At 40.4% G+C, this 15,895-nt stretch overlaps 1 protein-coding gene across 2 annotated transcripts in view; it reads right to left on the bottom strand.

Annotated features, from left to right (window-relative positions):
• The window catches only part of LOC131253413 (protein SEEDLING PLASTID DEVELOPMENT 1), a 35,055-nt gene extending 20,741 nt beyond the window's left edge, over window positions 1-14,314 (bottom strand). Inside the window, exons 1-4 of one of the 2 annotated variants that reach the window (XM_058254405.1) lie at window positions 13,644-14,314; window positions 12,099-12,313; window positions 4,200-4,350; window positions 3,860-4,051 (exon numbers count right to left, since the gene is read on the bottom strand). In XM_058254405.1, coding sequence (XP_058110388.1) covers window positions 3,860-4,051; window positions 4,200-4,350; window positions 12,099-12,313; window positions 13,644-14,129 — 1,044 coding nt within the window. In that variant the 5' untranslated portion in view covers window positions 14,130-14,314. The remainder of the gene's footprint in view (window positions 1-3,859; window positions 4,052-4,199; window positions 4,351-12,098; window positions 12,314-13,643) is intronic. The other variant, XM_058254396.1, reaches the window with a different exon arrangement.
• Window positions 14,315-15,895: the final 1,581 nt, after the last annotated feature.

Genomic DNA, 15,895 nt, shown 5'->3' with positions numbered 1-15,895 from the left:
TGTGGGGAGGAGGATGTTCTAAAGGTAAATTTCATCTTCTTAACTAGTCTGAGGTCTATAAGCCCTATGACCAAGGAGGAGCTGGCATTAGAAATTTGGACCTAGTTAATTCTTCCTTGCTAGGTAAATGGGTCTAGAGGTTCAGGGTGGAAGACTCTTCCTTGGGGAGACAAATCATGTCTACTAAGTATGGCATGTCTCCTATGGGCTGGTGGATTAAGCAATCCCCTTTTACCATTCTTCTTTCCTTTAGAAAGGCATATCCAAGATGGACCTAGATGTGGAGGATGGTTTGGGTTTTGTTGTGGGAGATTGAACTAGGGTTTGTTTTTGGGACGTTGTCCGGTGTGGGGAGTCCTCACTCCAAACCCTATTCCCTTCCCAAGTTGTTACATGTAATCAGGATAATGTCTCTGTGGCTAGTTGTTGGTCGAGTGAGGGGGTTTGGTATCCTTCCTGTTGGAGGAATTTGGGTGATCTCGAATTCAAAGAACTAATCTCTTTGCGTCCTCGGTTACAGGGAGTGCACATGTCCTTGGATGTTGCAGACACTAGGTGTTGGAGATTCGGAAAGTCCGGAGTCTTCTCTGTTAAAGCGGTGTACTCTCGGTTGGCTCAAAATGTGCGTAGCAAGTGTTTCGCACACCTCTGCAGTCTAGAGATATGCGGCAGCTCCAAAAGGGGCAGACTTTGCTTGGTTGGCAGGGAGAAACAGAATTTTGATGATCAACAATCTCCAAAAGAGAAATATGGTTCTCCTGATGATTGGATCATGTGTTTGGAGGCAAAAGAGAGCATCGAGCACTTGTTTTTGCATTGTGCTTTTTCTAGGATTGCATGGTTTGGGATTTTCAACTAGGTTAACTCTTTTTCTTTTTTTTTCTTTGAATGACTTTTTTGGTTGTCTTGTGGACGATATGGCTTGAGAGAAACAACCGGACTTTCAACAATTAAAGCCAGGAAGTTGTGGGTGTTCTAAGGTGGGTTTTGTGACCTATCTAATATTTCTAAGTAGTCTCCTCTATTTTTTGTTTAGGTTTGCTACCTCTGTTTGGGTGCTTGTTTGGATCCTTTGCTCTCTTTCGAGTTCAGGTATGAGTGGGTTGTATAGTTTTCTTTTCCTTTCGTGTGGGTTGGGTTGGGTGGTTTGTATAGCTTTCTTTTCCTTTCGTGTGGGTTGTGTTGGGTGGTTTGTATAGCTCTTTCCTTTCTTTCTTTGTTTCTATTTTGTTCCTTTTTCAACTTTTGCCTTGATAAAGTTTTTCATCTTTCAAAAAAAAAAAAAATTTATCTTAACTAATTCCTCATTTTCACTTCTTTTGTTACTAAAATTGCACTCCATGTACTCACCCTGTTTTAGTCCGACTAATTTTAAATCCTTTATATTCTAAAGCATCCCTCTATAAATCTAGCTTTGTGATTACGTCCTCCCTTGTCTTGTCAATCCAACCGATCTCATTTGTAAACAACATACACCATGGGATCACTTCCTATAAATGCCTCGTTAACTCGTTCATAACCAATATGAGAAGGCATGAGATCAATGCCGACCCCTAGTGCAAGGCTACAATAATTGGGAACTCGCTTGTGTCTCCAGTAGTGCTCCTCACATTTGTTACCACTCCCTCATACATATCCTTAATCATGTGAATATATCCCCTTGAAACCCCATTCTTTCCCAACACACCATATTAACTCTCTACTCTCTAGAAACCCTATCATATGCTTTCTCTAAGTCAATAAAAACCATGTGGAGATCCCTCCTCCTTTCCCTATATTTCTCCATCAATTGTCTAAGTACAAAGTCAGAAAATAGCTTCAATGGTAGACCTCCTAGGCATGAAAACAAACTATTTGATACATTCGTCTCATGCCTTAGTCTGTGCTCAATCACTCTCTCCAAAGTTTCATAGTATGGCTCATAAGTTTAATCCCATGATAGTTAGGTAGCTCTGCACGTCTCCTTTATGCTTATGAATAGGTGCCACAATACTTTTCCTCCATTCTTTTGGCATTTTCTTCAATCTCACAATCTTGTTGAACAAATTTATCAACCAGAATAACTTGTATCCCATACACTTCCAAACCTCCATTGTATACCATCTAGTTCGAGAGCCTTTCCTGTTTTCATCTTTCTTAAAACTTCTTCATTTTAGATATCCTAATCCTACGAAAGTATCCACGGTCTCCAACATCATTTGAGTTTACAGTTCCTCTAACATCATTTGAGTATATGATTCCTTCTTAGTTCTTACCTTATGCTCTCAAAGTGGTTTTCATTTAGCAAGTTTTGAACATAGCTTCTCCACCTTTTATTAATCTCATTATCCTTCGCCAATACCCTCAAGTCATCGCTCTTAATGCATCTAACATGATCTAGGTCCCTACCATTCTCATTTTTGCAAGTTTGAAGACATCTTTCTTGCCTTCTCTTGTCCCCAATCTATTGTAAAGATCATCATAACCCTTAAGTTTAGCCCCACTTACCACTTTCTTGGTAATCTTTTTGGCATTTCTATCATCATCATCATTTAAGCCTTAACCCAGCTAATTGGGGTCAGATACATGAATCCCTTTTTCACCATTACACTCTATCAAGGGCCATAACTTCAGTTAGAACACAGGTCATCAAGTCTTTTCCTCCTACCTCCATCCACGTCCTTTTGGGCCTTCCCCTTGCCTTTTAAACCCTTCAGCTTGTTTGAACTCACCACTTCTAACCGGCACAATTCTTGGTCTCCGTTTCACATGGCTAAACCATCTAAGTTTACTTTCCCTAGTTCTGTTACCTATTGGTGCTACTCCTAAATTCCCTTGAATAAATTCATATCTAATTTTATATGTCCTTGTCATGCCACTCATCCATCTCAACATCCTCATTTCAACTACACTCATTCTAAGGACTTGTTGTTGGCATTTATATCAAGGAATTCATAACAGTAAAGGTGGCTATAACAGACACCATACCCATAACAACCATTAGAACCAATTTAAAAATAATAATAATAATGTATTGGGCCCATAATGGACTGTTACCAGGCCATGACAGCCATGATGGGCCATTTTTTCTATAACGGCCATTACAACCCCATACCGTGAAATGGTTCCCAACATTACTTAACCATTTTTTAATGCCTTGATTTCTACATTGTTCAAAAATTTTATCATTTCTAGTCCCTTGCCAGGCTTTGAAACATGAACATTTCTTGTGAATAGCTTCTTGCACATCGTCATTCTACCACCAAGTTTCCTTATATGATTGGTTTTTCCGTCTAGATACTCCTAAAATATCTTTTGTCACTTTCCTAATGCACTCAACCATCTCTTGGGCATCCTCAAATATATTATAAAATATATGTTGTATATGTAGGTACACTTCTACACATTTTGCAGCATATAAACTCCTGCATGCTGATATTTATACAATGATTCATATGAAGAAAATAGTGTAAATGTATCAATGTGACTGTATATCAGATTATTTAGGATGTCTGTGTTTGGTACCATGTACCAAAACACATTATCTACGCAGGTTGCATAGCACAGGAATCATCTTGAAAATCTCATGAAATCAATGATTCCAAATAGATTAGATATCCATGCCCATAACGACATTTTGGATCTATTTTTCTGCACAACCGATGGTCAAGGTTATTGCCAAGTCTTGTTTTCACAGGTTCGTACAAACATATAAAGGGACCTCATCAAAATAGTCTTCGACTGACTTCTTATTTTTACAGATAGTGAACCTGATAACTTCACAAGCAACAGTTTTACTCTTAAGAGGAAAGAAAATTCTATCTGTGAATGCCACAACTTATCACAAGAGAAAAGAGAAAAATGAGGATGTGATTTTGACCTCTATTCCACCAACGAGGATCTGCAGAGAAGGATTCTTAATTATGTTATCAATTGTCATTCCATGTGCCGTTCCGACCAGTTGAACACCTCTTTGAGCAATTGTGCTGGCTGCCAATGCTTCAAGCTCTGTTCCAATTTCATCTATTATAATGGTTTCTGGCATGTGATTTTCAACTGCTTCTATCATAATCTGCATCACCAGAACATGGATCAACACCAACAGAGAAGAAAAATAAACGTAAAAAGACCGAAGGTTGTCCTGCGGTGGAAGGCTTCAAGAATGCAAATATTGTTGTATTTCATAATCTAGTAGAATAAATATCAAGTTAGAGGCTCACATTGTGTTGCATGTTGACATTTGGAACTTGCATTCTCCTTGCACGGCCTATTCCTGAATGAGGGACATCTCCATCACCACCAATCTCATTTGATGTATCAACAATGACAACACGTTTCAAGTGTTCATCGGCCAGCATTCTAGCTATTTCTCTGCAGCAACAAAAGGTTTTGGATTTTTATTGACATCAAGAAGATGAGTGTAAAAATAACAAACAATTATGAGCCCTACTGTCAATTTGTCAGCCATCTTTAATTATGAAAATACCATTGTTACAAGACATAACTCTGTGAAAAAGAAAATGTCCACTGGTATAGACTAGAGCAGTAAATGAACAATTTTTTTAGGATAAACAGTACAATAGGACAATTATAGGTTTAAGCAATGCAAGGATAAGCCTGTATGTCTGCGATATCCCAACTCACAGAGAAGACTTTTTACCACTTTCTACCCACCTACATAAACTTCATTACATAAGACGCAGGCCCACAAGATCTACTATTTGAAAGAGAAAATTCTACCAGGAATAGATGGGCTCCAATAATAAATGAACAGAAAAGCTCAAACAAGAAGTAGAACACCTATTAATTTTAAGACAAAAGGTGGAAAGTCAGTCAGAGGAAAGTGAGTAAACCCACAGGATCTACGCAGTACACACTATTACCCATAGTTGGCTGGAAGAAATGGAGATGTGCCTCTAGAGTTTTATGTGATCGTTTTATAGGATAGCTAATGCAGGGGCATTTTCACACCGGGCTCAAGTGGGGTTGCTTGTAGGAAGTAGGGGCACATTCGGGGTGGGCGGCTCATGTGAGGTGGGTGGCTCATGTGGGGCCCACGAGGGGGGTTCGGCCGAGGTCCTAACCCATGAGATGTGGGGCTTGGACTATGAGATAGAGGGATTAATTCACCATACTCTATCAATTCGGGCTTTTAGAGCAAGTGGTTAATTGTCCTGCATCAAAGTGGTATCAAAGCGGGAGGTCTCGTGTTCGAGACTCCTCACCGAGGGTGATTAATGCAGGGGCATTTTCACACTGGGTTCGAGTGGGGTTGCCTGTGGGATGCAGGGGCACACTTGGGGTGGGCGGCCCGTGTGAGGCGGGTAGCTCGTGTAGGGCCCGCAAGAGGGGTTCAACCAATGTCCTAACCCATGAGATGTGGGTCTTGGGCTATGAGATAAAGGGATTAATTCGCCATGCTCTATTAGTTCGAGCTTTTAGAGCAAGTGGTTAATTGTCATGCATCAATAGCTATAAGACCAGCATACTTCATGGCACAGAATGTTGGGCAGTTAAGGAACAACATGTTAATAGGATGAGTGCAGCTAAAATTAGGATGTTGAGATGGATGAGTGGCTAGACGAAGATGGTTAGAATTAGAATTGAATGCATTTGAGGGAACTTAGAAGTGGCACCAATATGTAATAAGATGGGAGAAAGAAGACTTAAATGGTTTGGTCATGTGCAATAGACACCAAGAACCATGCCGAGTAGAAGGAATGAGTTGATACAAGTTGAAGGCTCTAAAAGGGCAAGGGGAATGCCTAAAAGGACGTGGATGGGGGTAGTAAGAAAAGATTTGATAACCTATGCTCGACACTACCCATAGGGTTTACAATTTTACACAGTAAACACTACTAAAGAGTCTACAACTATCCTAGTTACAACTTACAAGTTTGTCTTGTCCATGAAAAGGTTAAGCTTGAAGAGGAATTGCATTAGAAGGGGCATGCAAATTTCAGGATCACCAAAAGGAGGGGACGTGTGTGTGTGTGGGTATTTGTAACTTGAAAATCCTTCAAGGAAAATTAGGAGATTTTATAGAAGTGGGAGATCTGTAGCAGATCTTAATAGATATACATAAATCGACCAATACAACTATCTATGGTTTGTACAACTGTTCATGTACAGCCGTACATATTTATCATATACTCTAACACTCCTCAAGCTAGAGCATAGATATCATTCATGCCCGGCTTGGAACACATACAATGAAGATGGGGCTACAACTCTCCCTCAAGCACAACATGATGGGATATCAAATCTTCAATTAATGCTTGTCTATGGATTGAGTTTTTGTCATCTGTTGAATCTTCTCTTCAAATAGTAGGCCATCCAAACTCAACAATCATCAAGCCACCAAACCATCATTCACATGCAAAATCCTTTCAAATATACACGTACACACTGCACAATCGGTGAGTGAACCACAACGACAACAATGAATGATAGTGATCGATCGGAGAAAATGCACTAAGAGTGCATGAATGGTATGTGCACCATTGAGCACCATAAAAGAAAGAAAAATGGAAAGAGAGGTTGAATCTTCCTTGTTCTCACATATGGGTTCCTCTCAAAACACCATGAGCTGATTTTGGTGGTGGTGGTGGGCAGCAAATCTGGTGTTGGATTGCAATAGATTCATTGATCCGGGTGGACAGAGATGTAGGGCCAACAATAAATGATCAGGACGGATGCAAATAGATGATTCCGGCGAGATCAAATCAAGTACCGGACCTGTTGTTGCTAGACGGGGATGATGTTGGCAATGGACACGTGTATCTGGATTGTCATTCGAAGCTAGAGAAGACGATCGATTTCCCAAAGAATAGCGAACAACGAGCTAGATTCCGGCAATAATTAGCAAGCGAAGACGTGCGCCAAATAGAGACAGATATGGGTTACAGAACTTGCGGTTCTTAGACATCAATGTCAGAGATGTTTCAAATTTGGTGGTGATGCAATCTGGGGCTGGAAGTTTGTCGAATCTAAGAACATATCTGGGTAGAGAATAGACCTAGATCATCATATATGGCGGGATGGTGATTCAGAATGGGAAATGAATGGGTTTTCACCCGATCTAATATTGCCGAATGGTGGTGAATGACGATGGCAAGGATGATAACTAGTGCAAATCATGTTCAGGGCATATTGGGTTTCAGCGGTGATGGATAGTGACGTTTGCGACAAGGATGATAGGTGCAGAGGTTTCAAGTGATGGCGATGGAGAAGATGGTCGTTGTGATTATGGGTTTCCAGTTGTGATGGTTGTCGAATCGGAAGGCACCGATGATGGGAAAGACGCCAAATCTGAGGGGTTTGCGGACAAAGACTGTTGACATCATTTTGGGGGGATCAGCTATTGTTATTTTGGTAATTTCTATAAACATTTATTAAGCATTTCCGAGCTACGCGTAAGAGGGAAAGCACGCCCCCTTGAATAGGCTTTTATTGATATGGGTTCAAATATACATTCCAGGCTATATTCTGGCACAAGCCCTAAATTACATTCAGTTGAAATACCCTTGATTCTAAAATAACCACCAAAAGAACAAGAATGCCTGCATAGCATAAAAGAAAGCAAAGCAATGCCTACAATGCATGTGCCTTAACTAAGGATCCACATATTCTGGATCACTAGTCAAGGGCATTTGTAGCATCAAGGAACAGTTAGCCTCGGCGTTTGTCTCGTGTAGCTAGATAAAGAACACACATGCTACCTTGAAGGCGGGCGCAAGGTCTCCTACGAGTATAAGAGTGTTGGACGGTCATGCAAATGAGTAGCAGGATGCGCTCATGCAACTTCCCCTTATGACTAACCAATACCAATTATCGAATGCATGGCTAAACTTAAATTGGCACAGAGCTGGATGGAGATTAGAGTAAAGAGGATTGGTGCGTGAAATTGTCCAGGTATGAGATAAGCAACATACAATTGTGCCAAGTAAATATAGGTAGCATAGACCTATGTCATGTGCGAGCAAGGAGCTTCAGGCTGTGTCTGGGTTGGTAGGGAGCATAAGGTTGTGTCTGTGTAGGCAAGGAGCTCATAGTCGTGTCTCTGCAAGCAGTACAGGGCTACATTTATATAACATGATAATGAAGTCAACACGTGACACTACCTATGCTATGCATGTAGTTCAGCTGATATTAGACCCTATACTAGGAAGCACGAGAGTGTAAGCGAGAGTGGCATTGATGGTGCTTGCTCGGATAGGCAAGCCCGAATTTGTGCTCCGTTAGAAGAATGACAGTGAGTGTGGTCCTGGCAACCCCACTAGGGCCATCGGCCTAGTCCGTTAGCCTGTATGAGTGAGTGGGCGTCTCTCCTCACCTACTCACGAGTGGGCGTGGTAAAGAGAGTAAGGCGTTCCATATCTATTACAATACATATAAGTAATGGCCATGACCATTATGCGATACGGGGGTGAAATGGGGCAGTTAATTTTTTTGAACTGTATCGGCCTTTACAGTGGCAGTAAAGGCCGTTACAGGGCATAATGACATTTACCCCTGTAATGGTCGAAAAACATTCACTTCTTTATTTCTATTTGAATCCATTTCTCTCATTTTTCACTTTTCTCATTCCAAAAACTCTCCTATAACATTTTATAATAGATTTTGACCACTCTTACTATAGTTTTTAATATTAAAATTGTGAATTGAAATGATTTGAGCGAATAGAAGCTCCGAGGATCTTTTTTTCAAAAAAGATTATTTTTTTTTTTTTAAGTAGTATTTATGCCTTTTTTATGATTTCTAGTTCTAATGCTGGATTTTGATGTGTAAACATTAGAGACATAATCATGTTCACAAATTCACTAGACAGCTTGATACAACACTCTCACCATATAGTGGACTGTTACACTACCATAAACATATCCAAAACAAAAAATGAATGCATATTTGGAATATTTACATAATTCTGGAATTTTTAGATTTTTTTCAGAATTTTCAGCCAAATGAATATTTTCAACTGTTACGGGGTCGTAACGATCGTTACACCCCCTGTATGGGTAATGGTGGTGACCATTATAGCCACTGTCCACTATTACCAATACGGAATACCTTGAAAGAGATGGTGAGAGAGAGAAATAGGAAGAAAATAGTAGAAGGTCCTCAAAGAGGATTTTAAAAATCCTTCAAATGAAGGCCCCTAAGGGGTATTTATAGAAATTGAAGCAGGTGACTTTGTGCGGGTTGCACCACGGGCCTCTGCTACCACCACAAGGCTGCGGTGACTCTAGATTCCATCATCACAAGGCCGCAGCGGCGACTTTGTTTTGCATAGGGCATGGCCACGCTCGAAGGGCACACTAGAAACAGAAGGGTCTCTCTTTGAAGGAGAGGTCAATGATAATTGTCATTAAGTTTACACACGTCAGGTGCCCATTAGTTGATGTGTTGACTTTGGTAAACCTTTGAATCGATCAATATGCATGAATCTTGTAACAAAGGAGGGTCGCACACCAAGGAGTCCTTCAACCTGAACACACAAGAGAAGGCTCCCAAAGAGGGCTGCGCACCAAGATTTTGCTAGCATGGATGGCTACGGAAGACACAAGAGTCGAACGCAAACACGCGCACGGTCATTTTGTCCATGTCAGTAAAGACGAAGATGGGTTAATGAGTATAGTTGTTTTCAATCGGCGAGCAGATCGGTGGATGTTGCCAAATCTAATGGTGGTAGGAACAAGATCCAACAGGGGATCTGAGTTGATGGGTTTATGGTGGTGAGATGGCAAGGGCATCCAGCTATTGTTGCAGCAGGTGATGGACAAGCTGGAGAATAGAGTGTTGCTGACAACGACGGGCTACGAGTTGTTGGATCTATCGGCAATAAAGGACAACAATGGAGAGAGTGAATAATGCAAAAGCAGCACATCTGAGTAGATGATGAAGAAACGAACGATGTAGATTTTAGCGTAAACAACGGACCTGATGATCAACGAAGAGGACGCTCGATCAATAGCCCGGATCCAGACAAGAGATTACATTGTGGAAACTATATTTTGTTTATTTAATTAAGAATACATAAAAATATAGAAGAGGTGGGAGATTTGTAAGAGATCTTAGCCAATATACATGAATCCACCCATATAGCTATCTATAGTATGTACAATTGTTCATGCACAATTGTACATGTGTATCCTATTTTTGAAAGGTAACCTTGGCAGGGTTTGAACCCTAAATCACTCACACACACTACACTATCTCCACCAGCTCATCTAACGAGTAGAGAAATATGTCAGATTTTTATTTTTATTTTTTTGGTCCCCTTGACCACCACGCCCATGCCACACTCAAATGAGATCCTGAATTGGCCCTAGCACCACCCAAGTTGTGCCAAAACAACACAAAAGGATATACTCCACAATCAATAGGGCCTATCCAAAAGGTTTAGAGCACATTCATGAGCTATCATGCAAAAATCACATTTCACCAGATGATTCTAGCCATACAATCAAATAGCTGTCAACATCTTAACGAAATATAGATCCAATCAAATAGTTAATGCCATCTATTTGTTAGGGCTCATCAAGGATAACTTATGGTTCTAAAGCATCACTTTTATATGTTAAGACTTGGAATAGATGGGCCATAAAAGAGAGGGCAACTTACTAATGGATAGAATTATCTTAATAGAGTTATCTTTTTCTTTTTTTGTAGGAAAGTTGGGCTCGACCCAAGACCTCAATCGATAAACATCTCATTTTACATCTTATAGTCATCCTGATGCTTGAAAATAATGTGAGAATGGAAACTGCACATGCAGGTCTAAAGGGAAATGGGTTTCCCAGCAACTCTGCCTCCAAGAGAAACAGCCAGTCCTGCAACTAAAATTGGGTGTTTTGGGGCGCTAGATGAAGCCAACTTGCTCAACTATGTCCTAAAAACACCTAACAGTAACTGCCTTGTTCAGTTGAGTGCTGTAATGAAATGCATGTATTGTAGCATAAGTGGCATGGATTGCATGATGACAGATATGGTATGCAGTCTAGGAAATGGGAAGCTGTAAATAGAAGGCAAAATATGCCATATGGGTGAGACTTGGTATGCAGAGATCCATCAGAACATACAGTGCCATTTGTAGATATATAATTGTTTTCTTTGCTACTTCAAAATAAGAACTCATCACTCCGCAATTACATAAAAGAAATATTCGTCCAAATGTAGTATCACATCCATCTAAAATTCAACTATATGCCGGATTCTAGTAATATGGACACTGAATGTAAGACAACAATACAGGGTTCAGAGTCAGACACAATGGCTTCTAGAAGTCAGATTCACTGACACAACAATTATTGCAATAATGAAATATTATATTTTAATAAACTATTGTAATTACCTATATGTAAAAAGGTAATTATTAATACATTTCATTTACGCCTTAAGGAAATCTTTTGGTTTGATAAAAATAACAAATACTGATAACCTAAAAATCAATTATTTGTATGTAAAATTATCCCAAAATAAAAGATACGAACATAAGAAAAGCCAGTCCCTATTTGGTTGCCACTTCAAAATATGTTCATCTCATTTTAGTTAACAGTAATTAGTATTTGGTTTCCACTTAAAGATGTGTTCATTTCATTTTAGTTAACAGTAATTATGTACTAAATATCATAGTTTATAATCATAGCTAATGGTGAAATTATCAAACGTTTGTCATTGTCTAATGGAGGAGATTGTTAGGGCATTGTCAATTCCACCACTGCAAGACTGGTCTGTAGTACAATTAAAAGGCAGGCGCCACACGTACAGTTTCTTTGATCTGTAATACCTAATTATTGTTAACTAAAACAGGATGAACTCATTTTTAAGTGGCAACCAAACAAGGCCTTAGTTTTCTATACAAGAAGCACTAGGAGTATCCAACACGTGCATATTTCCAAAAAGTGCCATCTCCTTTTAAATAGGCTGCTTGACATCATATTGCAGTCAAGGAAGGATCACTTCTAAATATAGCATTCAGGCGCATGGTAACCCAGCAAAGAAAACTAATTGACAATTATTGAGAGAAAGTGACAAGATAAATTCATATAAGTTCTCACTGAATGAAGAAATGTCATGGCTGCAGATCACAACAGAGAACACATGAGAAAGTTTCATACCTGATCAAGGTTGTTTTGCCAACTCCAGGAGGTCCGATGACCAAGATTGAACATCCACCCTCAATCAAATCACGTATCATCTCAGCACTTCCAGATATAGCCCGGCCAACTCGACAAGTGAGGCCAATTATTTGCATCTTGCGGTTTCGAATAGCACTTATACGGTGCAAGGAATGATCAATACCTGATCGGTTGTCATCGGAAAATTCACCAACCTGTATACACCACGTGAAATTTAAGGTCAATATAAGCACTCAAGTCGTCACATGTTTCAAGGGAGCTTCTAATTAAATAATAAAAAAATAATAAAAAAGATATTTCAGGTGAAACAACAAGGAACTAGACGAAAAAATTTTAAAATGTCATGGACAGAGCATGAAAGAGGGGTTTTTTCCTTTTCTTTTTTTGTTTTTTTTTTAGTGGTAAAAGAAAAACAATTGATTACAGAGAATAATCATAATAGTAGGTATAAATATATAAATTACAAATGAAGTACATGTCCAATTATAATGATATATTATTCTATATATTAAAATTGGTCAACTATTCTTTACAAGACAGCTATTCAACCAACTTTGCTTTATATGGCAGAGTGCTGGAGAGTTAGAAGGCAACATGAGCAGCAGATTTTTTTTAATTTTTTAAGCGACAGCAGATGTTTGTTGCAGAGACAAGAATGCTGAGATTATGCATGTGAAGCCTGTGGAGGATAGCCTTATAAACAAGGCCATCTAAAGCATCCTAGTAGTAGTTCAACTAAGATTAAAATAAGGGCAAATTGAGATTGAATGGTCATCTGCAATGGAGACTATACATGGTTCTAGTAGGGAGGGGACCCTTGATTAGGGTTGGATCGAGGATGAGGGGAAGACCTAAAAGGACTTTGATTGAGGTGGTGAGAAGGAATATGAAAGCTTTTTCACTTACTGAGGATAGAGCCTTAGGAATGACTGAGAAAACATGATTCCTAAAGCCGACCCCAGACAATTGGGACGAGGCCATGATGATTCTGATTCAATTCCATATTGCACATGGCCTTAATATTAGCCTCGTCAGATGAACAAAGTCATTCAAATATGAGCCTGGATGATGAGACCATTTTTATTCTTAGGTTCATTCTGCAACCCTTAATCATATGGTTGCGAACATCCAATCAGTCATTTTGGTTCATGTGCTATCTACAGTGAATTCCTCCTACCAACAATCTTGTTGATCATAGGTGGGCCCAATTGCCCACACACACGAATTCGCAAGGTACGAAGAATTCTTCGGACTGAAGGGCAATATTAAATCATTCAATTGTGGACCATTTTTTTATATTATTTCTCACATAATGTGGGAGAACACTTTTGAGTTATTTATAAATGGTGGAAAGCATTGGCAATGACAAAATAAATAAATAATAGCATGAGAAGAAAATCCAAAACCAAACACCAATGTTTTTGAATTCTGAATTGCATTCAAAACCGGAATGAGTAGATCAAAACAAAGACAATCCAAGCAAAACATGAAACTTAAAGAAAAAAGAAATCAGAACCGAATTACCTTCGAAATCGCATGCCTTAGGTCTTCAAGCTTCACCGTCTGCTCCGATATGACCCAATCCCCGGAAGGGAACCGTGCGAGCGGCTTCCTTCCCAGGTCCATCACCACTTCGATCAGCCGCTGGATCTCTTCATGCCGGAACAGACCGTTCCGCATCCTCGGCGGGACCAGTTCTAGAAACATCTCCAGCTCGGAAACAGCGACCGATCTGGACAATGACAACGACGATGCCGACGTGGAAGGCGTCGAGGGGGATGCGTTGCCATTGGAGAAGCGATCGGCAGGCCGACGGATTGGAAAGAGAGACGAGGAGGAGGTGGAAGATACGATCCCTTTGCGCGTGCGAGGTGTTCGACGGAATGAGGAGGAGAGGGAAGAGAGGAGATTGGAGGTGTGGAGGTACGCGAAATCAGAGATGGGGATTTTAGCTGAGTGCCATGAGCTGTGCACGTCGAGAAGGAGATTGTGAGAATTCAAGGTACTCATCCTTTCCCTCGCAATGGCTGGGCTCTGTTGGGGCTGCCTCCTTTTGAGCGTTGAAGATCGAAAAGACAATACTCCCACCCAAGCTATGTGGGGCCCACTATGTTCTATAGTTAAATAAATCCGTTAATCATCAGGTGAGAACCGTTATTTGAACCGTACAAACAAAAGATCAGTTAAAAATTCCAACGGTAATAATGTATAGTTGCTACTAAAACCTCTGAATTTCAGGTAGTGTGGCTCGTCTGAGTATTGGATCGGGATGAATTTCGAATCTTCATCTCGTCTTGGTGAGTTACACCTGATTAACGGGTTTGATGAAAGATACGTAACACGGTGGGCCACACAAAAACCTATAGTTGGTATCCCATCCCATTGTTTCCTGTGGTGTGGCCCACCTGAGTTGTGGATCTGGCTAATTTTTTTCCCCAAGTTCTAGAATTGAGGATCGAACCTGATGGACGGGTGGATTTTACATATACAAACTAGTATGCCCCATAGAGCTTGAATTTTTAAGTTGGTTGTGTAGAGGATTTCGGTCCAGAGAAAGGAACGATCGATAAGGGGAGGTGGAGCAGGATGTGATTTTTCTTGTCTTTTTGTTCGTTTCTCTCCTTCTCTCTCTCTCTCTCTCTCTCTCTCTCTCTTCTTGAGTTCGTTTTGCTTCTGTCGCGACTGAGAATTCAGTGTTCGTCGCCACCCACAGAGGCCCACGTCCCGAGATGATCTGATTATTTGAACCGTCCGTATTCTACTCACTACAACGAGTAAGCGATAGCCATATAATTACGCTGCGGTGGTGATCCTAACCTTTGACTTTTTAAAGTTAGTACTGGCCATTGAAAATTTTGGTCTCCTTATTGTAAGTACACCTAAAGATGACAATGGACAAGATCATATGTTCAGCTTTCTTTTATGATGGTAGCACATACAGCATAGATTCTACAATGAGGATGGTTCAGATCATCGGACCACATGGTACACACGGTGTAGTCTTAGTCGCGACGGAGGCAAAACAAACTCATTTTCTCTTTTTCCATTTCCGCGATAGAGATAGAGCGAAACGAACGGGTAACGATATGCGTTCATAATCGTTTAAGTGATCTACGGTGCAAATCGAGTAGCCCTCTTTTATGCACTAAAGATGCATGATTTGACTATCCTGACCGTGTAGTATCTGGACTCCAGATGCATGTATGGTTGAGGAAAAAGACCTCAGTTATACGGCAAAGTCAAACAAACAGGAAGAGCTCCAGTTATCTAGTAAATGGTGGCAAATGCACAGCCTACTTGCTGATACGAGCTAGTTAGAATTGTTTATTAAAAAGGATTAAATGGCTGAAGATGCCGATTCTAACTAACTAGTGGGCCCCACCATGACCTTGAAACGAACGAATCACGTTTCATTCTAGATGGTGAGGATTTATCCGATCAGTGCAGCTTTTTATCATGCTTTTACGTGGCCGTAGTGGAAGAGGACACCGGAGGACTATGACTTCAGTAGTCCTACTGACTACAAAACAAGGGTACAAAGAATCGTCTCCGGAATGAACGGGGGATCGAGAAAAAGATTCCGTAGAATCTCCTCTAATGTGGGGACCATCGCACGGACGCTGCTCGACCGTTGAAAAGTAGTTCACGAGCCCATGGGCTGCTGTCCACCACGTTTTAGAAGAGTCTGTTGCGTGTAGCTCAACTGCAAGCGAGAAATCTTGCATGGTACGTGTATTTGAGTGACTACCGTTTTGTTTACCCTCGCCTTTCGTACA

The sequence above is a fragment of the Magnolia sinica genome, chromosome 1 (assembly GCF_029962835.1).
Source record: "Magnolia sinica isolate HGM2019 chromosome 1, MsV1, whole genome shotgun sequence".
Lineage (NCBI taxonomy): Eukaryota > Viridiplantae > Streptophyta > Magnoliopsida > Magnoliales > Magnoliaceae > Magnolia > Magnolia sinica.
This window is presented reverse-complemented; position numbering and strand designations above follow the sequence as displayed.